Here is a 10,831-nt window from a genome sequence, read left to right as displayed (position 1 = left end):
CTGCAGCGGAGGGAAACCTGGAGCTGCTCATCCTCTTGCCTTCACTTCCCAAGTGCTGGGTCCATGTGATGCTGGGGATGGAGCCCAGGGCTGGATGCGTGGTAGGCCAGGACTGTACCAGCTGAGCTGCATGCGCAGCAGAATTCACTCGTGCTTTAACGCATGTTCTTCTGCAGCCCTTTAAAGCGGATGTAGACACCGTTTTTAAGCCAGTTTCAGGTAGGGAGTTGACTTTCTTTGGCATGGCTGGTGAGTGTGCTGTCTGAATGTTCATCATAGCTCATTCATTCTCACAGAGCCTAACTCAAAAGTCCATTTGTTTTAGTGTTCAGTTTCATGAAAACTTTAGTAAGTGGAATATGTATTTGACATTTATCTTATAAGCTAAGCCTGCGGAAAACCCTTAATTTTCTTTATACCTAAAACTAGAAATCTGTCTCCATTTTGTCCTTTCTAATTCCCTGGAGAGGAAGGAGTGGTGCCTTGACATAAATAGGTCAAAGCGTAGTGTCTGAGAGCGTGAGAAGATCACCCTCATATGCAGGCTTCAGTGTAACTCGTGGGTCAACAACTGGATAAAAGTAGAAAATTTAAAAGCCTTCATAAATAACAGCAGGAATTTCAAGCAAATCTATAAATGTTCTTGGACCTTTATGCTTACAGAGAACTGAAAATCATTAAGGAATTAAATTCAGAAGGATTAAATGGCCATTTATCTCATGCAATGTAATGTAAGAGGCATTTGTTGGTACATCTGGTGAAATGTCTTAACAAATGATATTTTTTTAATTTCAAAATTAATAGGCCCATTCTCAGTGATCTAAATACTGGTATTGGAGAACTCGATTCTTGCCATTTAGAAACTACTGCTGGCTTGTATTTCTAACTTCAAGACTGGTTTATATGAGCTTGCATATTTATTTTCAACTTTGCTTGTCTTTAAAATCACTTGAGGAGGATGGCTGTGATTAATTTCTGCTACAGAAAAGCCACCCGGTAAATTTTCTCCATACTCCTAAATGCTAAAGTGCAATGTTGCTCAGAGGGGCTTTTACAGCAGTAGCAGAACTGTGCAGATGTACAGTTATATCGTTCCGTTGAGATGAGCTTGCATTTGATGGTGTGTACAGCTGTACACGTAGGTGTCTTCCGGTTTATTTACATAGACGAGCAGTGTGATCTGTTAAACAGGACTAGCTCACTTCCGAAACTATGGTTGTTGTATACATCTGGAAGCATCTGGTATTTAGCTCCTTTTTTTTTTTTTTTTTTTTTAGTGGGTTTTGGCACAGTGGAGATAAATTTGTGTGATCCACTTGAATAAATGACCTAATGTTGACGTATGAATACTGTATTTAGTGACATGTCAGATGAAAGTAGCTGATTGAATAATGCGGGTTGTTCCTTTTTGTATTAAAGGGTTGAGAAAGGACACACAAATCTGATAATAAAGGACTGTGATCTACAAAGATGGAATGCTTCATAAAGATCTACAGAAATAAAGGCAATTCGTAAACAGGATCTTAAAACTTTGGGTTACATAGCAGTTCAGGAAGTGCTGTAGTCAGTTTTTTGGTGGTAGCTGACAGACGTGATAATCTGGATGTAGACAGCACAGTAAAATACAAACACAATTGAAGAACTAAGACTGAGAGTTCAGATGTCCAGGTTTTGTCAGTCTCCAGGGTGGGCCAAGGCTTTCTTAACTCTTGTAGGTTGTGCTCAGGCACACTGAAGTGTGAACGCTGAGTTACACCTAGGGAACACATCTAGTGTACAATGTGGGGTCCCATGCCCACTTCTCCAGGGCTGGGGTTCTAAGTGTCATCAGAATTGGCATTTTTTATGAGTTCTAGGAATCAAACCTAACTTAGATTCTCATGTCCCAAACGCTCTGCTGACTGATGTGTGTCCTGAACCCTCCTCTCCCTCACATCAGCCCACTCCACGCAGCTCACCCCACACAGCCCACCCCACCATCCCACCCCACACAGCCCACCCCACCATCCTACCCTACACAGCCCACCCCACGCAGCCCACCCCACCATCCTACCCTATACAGCCCACCCCACGCAGCCCACCCCACGCAGCCCACCCCACACAGCCCACCCCACTTAGCCCACTCCACTCCACACAGCCCACTCCACTCCACACAGCCCACTCCACTCCACACAGCCCACTCCACTCTATTCCACACAGCCCACTCCACTCTACTCCACACAGCCCACTCTACTCCACACAGCCCACTCCACTCTACACAGCCCACTCCACTCTACTCCACACAGCCCACTCTACCCCACACAGCCCACCCCACGCAGCTGCCTCACTTCCCTACTCCTCCATTCTCCCCTGATGCAGTCAACTAGTGACTGCTCCTCTCCAGATTGATTACTCACTGCTCTGCGTTGTGGGGATCTCATCTACAGCGTGGCTTCAGACGCTACAGTAATGCAGACGGCACTAATGTTTATCTCCTCTGCTGGCTCCTCGCTGCTCCGCACTTGGTCATTTGACTGTTACCAACCACCTCACAGTTGACAGTAACTGTAGAAGGCCACAGACCTGCTCTGAGAGAGCGATGAGTGCATGCATTACTGCTCACTGCCAGGACGGAGCTCTGGAGGTCCCCACCACACTTGTGACTGAATCTGAGGTGAAGCGTGCACTCTGCCACAAGCTGCCTCTGGCCTTAACATTTTTCTTGACAGTCCTGAGCGCTTTGGGTAATGCCTTACACTGAGCCTCACTGTAAACAGTGAGTATTCTTAACTTCCTGAGCACTTGTGGCTACTCAGTATCCCAGCTAAGAAGCTGAGCAGATTTGGATAGTGAGAGATACTTGGAATTTGCTAAGAGAATAAAAAAGGGTACTGGCTGCATTCTTAGTATGTTTCAGAAGCTGTGCACACTCCATAGTCAGCTGGCTGTGTGTTAGCGCCAGTGAGTATTACAGTTGTTAGGAGCGGTACAGCTGAAAGCGAGCCAGGCTTTATCTGGGTCATGTTTACCTTGGGACAAGATTTAGAAACGAAGTGGAACACTACAGCTGGAAGTGGTACCACATGAAGTAGATTTTCATGCTTTCTAGGAAGCTGCATTCATTTCAGATGCGAATGAAGTTTGAAATGACCGTTTCCACACCCCTCCCCACAGTCTGATTGCATTCCTTCCTGGTGGCATTACTGTGCAGGGAAAGGACCTATTCCTGAGGCTGGAAAGAATTCAGATCTTAATACATCTGGACTCTTTGTTAGGTTCGTAACGGATGTGTGTGTTCGTAGAAGTAGGTGCTTGACTATATCCCTTTGGATGAGCAACACTTGAAGAGACACTCCTTCACACACAAGGTGAGGCAGGTTCTCTCTGAAGGCCTGTGTCATTGGCCTGCTGGTGACTCAGGGCTGGCGGTGAGGAATTCCACTTTGCCAGCAGCTCTGGGACCAGCAGTGTGCATGGACTCCCAACAAGAGTGTGTACTCGTCAGTTCCTTCCAAACAGTCCGTATGAACTATCAAGCTATGTGATGCTTTGGAGTAATAGGTCAAGTGAATGATTTTATTTAAACACAATTTATATTTATTTTATATTTTAAAACGCAGCAATTGAGTCAGAGGCATCAGTCGTGAGGTAATTTGAGCACAACTCAAATCTCAGTAGGTCCTGAGACTCCCTAGTACTCACAAGCTGACTCGCTTGTTTGTGAATTGGTCACTTTCCCCGCCAGAAAGAAGCTCCTTGTCACTCGTGCACATCTAATGGTGCCACAGGGTTAAATAGCGGCCTTCCTTGCTTGGCTTGCATTTTGCTAAAGTTAGCCTCAAACTCCTTTTTTGTTCCGTTTAGACTTGCTAGATGGCCATCCTTTATTCTGTAGCCCAAGGAGTTCAGCTTTCTTATCCTGTATTGGACTATCTGTGGCGTTAACTCAAGGACCATTGGTGACTCTCTTATCTGAGTCATGGAGATTCCTTCCTTCAGAAGTGCCTGGATCCTCTCTTCTAGAACTGGGGCAGGGAAACACAGCAGCACAGGACAGTCCACAACTAACTGCCGCAGGTCACGGTCTGTGCACTCAAAAGTCGTCTTAGCGAAGGAAATACTGTTCTGGATGCTTCCTGGCTGCAGTTGAAAAAGAAACCCTTTCAGTCTGGACAGCAGCTGAAGAACTTGAGAGTCTGTGAAACCTTGCCCTTGAAGAAATTTTAGTATTTGGTCTACAGCCGTGGGAGAACTCAACACAATGAATGGATTTTGGCTTAGTAACTTCAGCAGCCACACTTTGGCGTTGGCCGGAGAGCCGCCCAAGTTTAGGTAGCTCTCCTGGAGAACCCCTATCATCTGCTTGTTGTTCGCTACAGGATTATGGAAGATGCTAGAAGCAGTTGTCAGAAACCTGCTAATCACCACATTCTTGAGCCCCAGCTCTTGAAAGAACTGAACATTGAGCTTCTGGTTCTCCTGGTCCTTGACAGTAAAGAAAGGCTCTGGGAACTGCTCTATTAACCGGATTAGCTCTACTTCGCTTTTGCAGACCATCTGCCAGAGTTCCCTTTTGGCCTTAACCGCAGCAGGGCTGCAGATGATCGCTTCTGGACAGCGTTCCAAGATACTGGCTACTACAGTCTTGCTGGCACCTAGTTCTTTTAGAATGTCTGCAATCTCTTCAACGTGGGTGTCATCCTCTAGAAGCACCCATGGCTTCAGTCTGCGGATCTTCCTGATGTCCACGGAGCACGCATGGAGCCCAGCCACTGTTCTCATGTTCTCTTGGTTTGACCGGCTGTCTGTTTCATAGGTGACACACGCCAAAGGTCTGATTTTGAGAGCTGGTGGCGGTATTCTGTAAAGACGCAGCCTGCAGAGCTGGGGTCCTGTCAGCACCTTCCATGACATCCTCCACAACATGCTGTAAGCCCTGGCTCCTTCCTGCATCCTAAACTGATAATGTCCACATTGAGCCTGCAAGGAAGATGAAGGCTTTAAAGGAACACTGACTTTTAGGACAGATACTCAGAAACCTGCGTTCTGAGCAGTAACTGGAAATGAAAGATTTAAGATAGCAGGGGAAACCACCCCATTCCAAGCCATCTCCTAATTGAAGGCATCCTGTCCTCTATGAATAAACATTGTCTGCCTGAGCCCCACATCCATCCTGTGAAGGATGGGCTCCATTTACAGGTCGGAAGGCATGGGGTTCAAGGGCCTCAACTGATCAGACACAAATCCCCTTCCTACAACAGTTACATTTCTTTTTAGGTGGCATATTACTGTAGTGGCATTTCAATTTTAATAAAGCTTGCCTGGGGATCAGGAAAGTAAAACAGCCCCACTGGTCAGCCTTGCGGACCAGGCAGTGGTGACACACACCTTTAATCCCAGTAGCCACACTAGTTGCATGGAAACATGCATGCCTTTAACCCCAGGCCTAGAGAGGATGATAAAACAGGAGGACACAGCTCTCAGACACCGTCTCCTCCTGAGAATCCTGGAGGCAGGATCGCCATTTCAGAATGAGGTCGTGGTAAGAGCCAGTGGCTGACTGTTTTGCTTTGCGGATCTTCAGGTTGAACCCCAATTTCTTTGAGTTTTTATTAGTTGTGCATCATATCACACAGGGAATTGTCTTTTCATGTTGATGTTTAGCTCGGGTAGAGACTTAGGAAGGGAAGATGTCATCTTTCATTGTATTTTAAGGTATTTTTGCTGATGAGCTGACCTTGTTTTATTTGAAATGAGTTCATAAATGCGTAGTTGTTTTTATTAGAACTATGTAAATGCAACTTTTTTTAAAAAAAATAAATTCAGGATTAAAGTTGATCTTAGCCAAGCTAAGCGAGAAGTGCTATGTGACAGCCTTAGAGAGCCCTCTGGAAATCAGGTCAGCTATGACGGTGACCCTTTCACCTTGTGCTACACCAGGCCATGCCGAACCTGGCTCTAACTGACTAAGGCTGGGTGAGTTAGCTGAATCCAACTGAACACAGTGGTGATCTGAGCAGGACCTCACGTCTGCCCACGTAGCCCTTCCTTCTTCACCTATTAGAAGACATTACACTGTCTGAAGCATTGCTGCCCCTGCCCATGTAAGGGGTGCAATATTCCACTTCCATTCTAGAGTCCTAGCTGGGCCCATGCGATAAAGGGACATAAATGGTCAACAGGAGAGCATGTCAGTTTATTTCCTACGAGTTGGACATGTCTTGGAAGCCCATATTAAGACAGGACCCAGAGCAGGACAGGCTACATGGAAGGGGACGGACAGTAAGATGTGAGGAGCAAGTCCACTGTGTGAGGAGCTTCAGAGCTGAGGTATTCCGTAAGGCTCAGTCTAAGAAGGGTGACTCCTCAGCACAGCAGGTTCTTGGGGAGTCAGCCCTGCCACAGAGCACTGTTTCCTTACTGCAGCTCCCTGTGTAAGTGCAAAGACGGCCATTTCCAGTCCTTGCTACCACCAGTGTTCCTGCCCTGCAGGCTGCTGACTGCAGACCTGTCCTAGCCAAATGCTTACTCTGTGCGGAATGTTGGTTTAAAGTGGAGGCTCACACGTGGACAGCTTGTCTTACTCTGTGTGGAACGCTGGTTGGTAGTGGAGGCTCACACGTCGATGGCTTGTTTTACTCACAGTTTAGCTTTCTTCACATTGTTCCCAATGCCACAAGGCAAGATAAAAATATTATCTTTAAGATAGTTTCTGTGAGAGCTGTCAGTTTTAGCGGGAAAGAGCTCGTGAGTATGCTGGAGCCCAGGCAGATAGAGCCCAGGCGGATGTGGATTCTCACCGGTGCTACTCTGCAGGTTCTGGCCTCTGGTCCGGACCTCATGCTGGGCTGGGGCGAAGGCTCTGTGGCTGAACTGCCTGTGCCAGCCCTGGATTGAACTTATGGAGTGATCATGAAGTTTGTTAGCTCCAGACTAAACAGTAATTCAAAAAATACCTCATGGGAAACGTGCTGGTGAGCATTAGAAACAGGACAGCACCCACACCTTACAGGGCACTGTCGGAGTGAAACACGCTTCAAGGCCTCTGAGTAAGTATCTAATAAGTGGTAGTTATCACTGGGAACTACGGGAAGCCAAAGTCTTGCAGTGATACAACTTTAAACTGATTTTCAGGGTGAATTTGGGAGGGGGTGGGTCTGGAACATGAATTAGGGTAAGGAGTCAGGGATGAATATGACCAAAATACACTGTATGCCTGTATAAAATTCTCAAAGAATAAAACTATAGTTTAAAAAGGCTTTCAAGAGATTGCTTGTCTTCTCATTGTGAGACACATAACATATGGCATCTGAGAGGAGCAGGCTGTTCTCGGACAGAGCCTGCAGGCACCTTGGTTTCAGCCCCTCCAGCCTCTAGAACTGAGGAATAATAAGCCGCTATCATGAGCAGCCCGTCTAAGCTGCTCTCCTGTAAAAGCCCACATGCATTAAAGCAAAATACTTTCTTCTGCTAAACAAACCCCAAATCCCAAGTTTAAGACAGAAAATCAATTTACAAAGGGTAAATGAAATGTTTAAGTATGTCAGCTTTCCAAAATAACTCCATAAAACTAATATACCCTCTGCAGAGCTGCTGAAATCTGAGGAACAGACGCAGGCAAAAAACCTACAACCCTGCCATTTATAGATAACTTAATGCTTCGTTATTTTTGAGGTGGGGTTTTGCTATATGGCTCTGGATGTGTAGCCCAGGCTAGCCTCAAACTATGGCATTCACGCCTCAGCCTCTTGAGTTGAAATTGCAGGCATGTGCTTGATGGCAGCCGCTCATAGCTTACTGTTTTCTTCTGCTTCTCACTGCCTTGTCACAACCTTTCAAACGTACAGAGCAAAGCTGCACATGGGAATTACATCTGAATTCTGTCTACAACTCTGACAAAGTCCCAGAGAGCCAAGGATCCCATGAGTGTAGCTCGGACACCGGATAAAATAGCTAGCTTGGTGTGAGAGTCTCATCCTGCAAAACGAAGGAACATTGCAGCCCCATTTCCATGTCAAGCTTATGGCTCTCACTAAAGGCAGCTGCCCTGTAACCAGAGCTGCTGAGTAGTTCCAAGTCCTATTTCTCTTGGCTTTTGTAGCTTTTGGCATTATTCGACCACTTGTTTTTCAAAATGTTCTGTTTGACTTCCAAGCTACCTCTCCGTGTTCTTAGGGCTCCTCCCCCTGTCCCTCCACAGCCTCATCTTTAGGCTTGGTAGTCTGGAATTCCAGCCTAGGAAGGCTGAGGCATGAGTTCTAGGCCAGCCTGCTCTACCTCGAGTTTTTCAGGTTAGCCTAGGCTGCAAAGTAACAACTTGTCTCAACCAAATTATATTACAATTAAAGAAACACAGACCACGAATTTGAGAGAGTAATGTGTATGTGTACTTGACAAAGGGCTGGGGGAAGAAAAAGGAAAGGGGAAATGATACAATTATATTTTAATTAAAAATACCTTAAAAATGGATAGGTTTTTCCAGTGGTGGGGGGGTAAGGGGAAGAAACCAAATAAGCAAGCATCCTTTCCTTCTTACCTGACAGTCCCCAAAGAGCCTGTTCCTGTCTAGAGCTTCAGTTACTTCAGCTGGCACTTCCCTGCAGCTTCTCAGATGTGACCCTGTCACCCCCCCCACACACACACACACAACAGACTGTTCAGTGGCACTTTAGGACAGACACACAGCCATTTGTAGAAAAGATTCTGAGGCACTAACTGTTCCCACCCCGGCCTTCAAAGGCCCTGGGCTACTCCCACTGTGCTGACTCGCAGAACTGAGTGTCACTTTCTTAAGGAAACGTCTCCCTCTGACCTTTTAGGTGAAACCTCATGTCCCCTTTATAGGCTTTATGCCACCAGGGACCGCAACTCTAACTAGGACGACTGTGGCGATCCACGTTTCTGTGTTGGTAATCCACAAGAGAAGACCCTTCACATCACCATGCTCTAATGGGCTACATTTCCGCCCCTCACAGACTGCCAACACTGACTTTGGGAAGGAGGAGCAGGCGCCTTCCCCTGTGCTTGTGACTTTCACAGTAGCATTTATCAGCAGTTTCTTTTTGTTCTGCCTTGCTTTTTAAGCTTAGGCTGACATTAGGGGTGCCTGGCACCAGGTCTCCTGCACACACTTCTTCATACTTCTGTTGGGATTGCAGCCCATCTGAGAACTTGAGAGCTATAGACTTTCCAGAAAAATAAGGCCCACACCTTTCCCACTTCGGAAATGGTTTTAGCAGGTTCTGTGAGCAGCCCGTAGTAATCGCGCGCGGGGTGTGGGGGTGAGCGACGACGACGACAGTGGACCCTGTTGTTTACTTTCTGTAACAAGCAAAGAACATGGTCCACGAAGCAATGAAATCAAAGTAACAGAGCAAGGCCAGGGAACAATGCAGAGGGCAAAAACTGAGTTACTTCGGCACAGCCACACCACTTTGGGGTTAATTTCCAATTAGCCATAACTTCGGGAAGCTACTTCACCTTTCTGTGCTGGCAGTGTGGGCAACTGGAACATGGGACGCTGCTCCTCGGTTAAAGTGCGTATTAAATGAGTTAATATTACAAGTCATTAAGAATATTTAAAAATCCCTCACATCTACGCTCACTAGACCACAATCCACCTTAAAGACGGTGCAGGAATAGCAGCTTTCCCAAGGCTGCCATCAGATAATGGTAGTCCTGGTAGTACTTTCGGCCCTGGGTCCTATGTAGGGAGATGCGGAGAAGCGCTTCGTAAATAGGTCACATGATCTGCTCTCTGCAGGTTCGCGTTTCTTAAGCATTCTTGAGGTGTGAAATGCATTTTTTTATATTTAAAACAGTCCACCCGATAACACCAATTAATTTCTGATCTAAAGTTTTAAGTGAATCCTATTTCTGCAAGCAAAATCGCAGCTACAAAATTGCTCAGAGGAATTAGCACTGCCAGGGTCGATACAGGGGCCCGAGCAGCTTCCCTTTTGGAAAACTCAAGGTGTTTCCCCATTGGAGTGTCTGTGGGAACGTTCTCGGTGGGTAACTGCTAACCATGACCCCAGTGAGCTGGCTTGGGGCTCAGTCCGAGCTGGAGGAAAAGGGGGTGGCTCACCTGTGGGCGGCAGTGCGAGCACAAGGCGCAGCGGGTATCCCCGGGTCCTGAGTTCCCACTCACCTCCACAGGCCTCTGCTCCCTGGAAACAGGTAGGCGGCTGCGCCTTGCCCTTGGCTGCTAACCAATCAGAGCTCGGGAAACTGATGAGCAAGTAGCCACGCCCCTACGCCCGGAGCGCAGCCAATTAGACTACGGGATACAGCTGCGTCGCTGTCCCGTGGGAATCAGCGTGTCACAACCGGACTACTGTTGGCCAGTGCCACCTGGCGCTTCCGTCTCAGCCAGCTCGGCGGCTTGCTCGCTTTTTCCCTTGGAGAAGTCACAGCCCCTTAAAGAACAGTACCAGAGGCTGTAGTCTGTAAAATGGAGTAATTCAAAACTCTCAGAACAGCTTAAAACTTTGAAACCTGACCTCCCTGCCGCGCTCCATCGCTGCTGTGAACTGATAAACGACCTAGAGCTTCACGGTCTCTCATTCGTGATGCCCGAACTCATAAAAGTCAACAAAGCCAGAATCTTTCATCCACCCAATCAGCAAACATTTATGGGCCTGTCGCCTCAGCGCCAAACCTGTGGAACTGCAATGCAAGGGCCAGAAACAAATAACAGTAACAACGTATCACTCACAGAGAGTTGAGCGCTACCCCGGACAGAGTACCCTGTGTCCACTCTGTGCTATCTGCCCCGGAGCAAGGAAAATGGTGTTTCCCAGGACCTCACACACTAGGCTGGGATATTCTGAGGCTGCTGCCCCCTCCTCAC

The 10,831-nt window shown here is 47.1% G+C and overlaps 1 protein-coding gene across 2 annotated transcripts; it reads right to left on the bottom strand.

Annotated features, from left to right (window-relative positions):
- Window positions 1-3,564: 3,564 nt before the first annotated feature.
- Mterf2 (mitochondrial transcription termination factor 2) lies at window positions 3,565-10,178 on the bottom strand. 2 transcript variants are annotated; one of them, XM_057757485.1, is made up of 2 exons: window positions 10,130-10,178; window positions 3,565-4,959 (listed from the first exon to the last, which is right to left on the bottom strand). In XM_057757485.1, the coding sequence occupies exon 2, from the start codon at window positions 4,930-4,932 to the stop codon at window positions 3,739-3,741; it is 1,194 nt and encodes a 397-aa protein (XP_057613468.1). In that variant the 5' UTR covers window positions 4,933-4,959; window positions 10,130-10,178; the 3' UTR covers window positions 3,565-3,738. The 2 variants fall into 2 exon arrangements, with proteins under 2 accessions (XP_057613468.1, XP_057613467.1); XM_057757484.1 differs by having other exon boundaries at window positions 10,067-10,173.
- Window positions 10,179-10,831: the final 653 nt, after the last annotated feature.

This window comes from Chionomys nivalis, chromosome 25 (genome assembly GCF_950005125.1).
Source record: "Chionomys nivalis chromosome 25, mChiNiv1.1, whole genome shotgun sequence".
NCBI classification, from domain to species: Eukaryota; Metazoa; Chordata; class Mammalia; order Rodentia; family Cricetidae; genus Chionomys; species Chionomys nivalis.
Note: the sequence above shows the minus strand (reverse complement) of the source record. Positions and strands in the feature narration are given on the sequence as shown.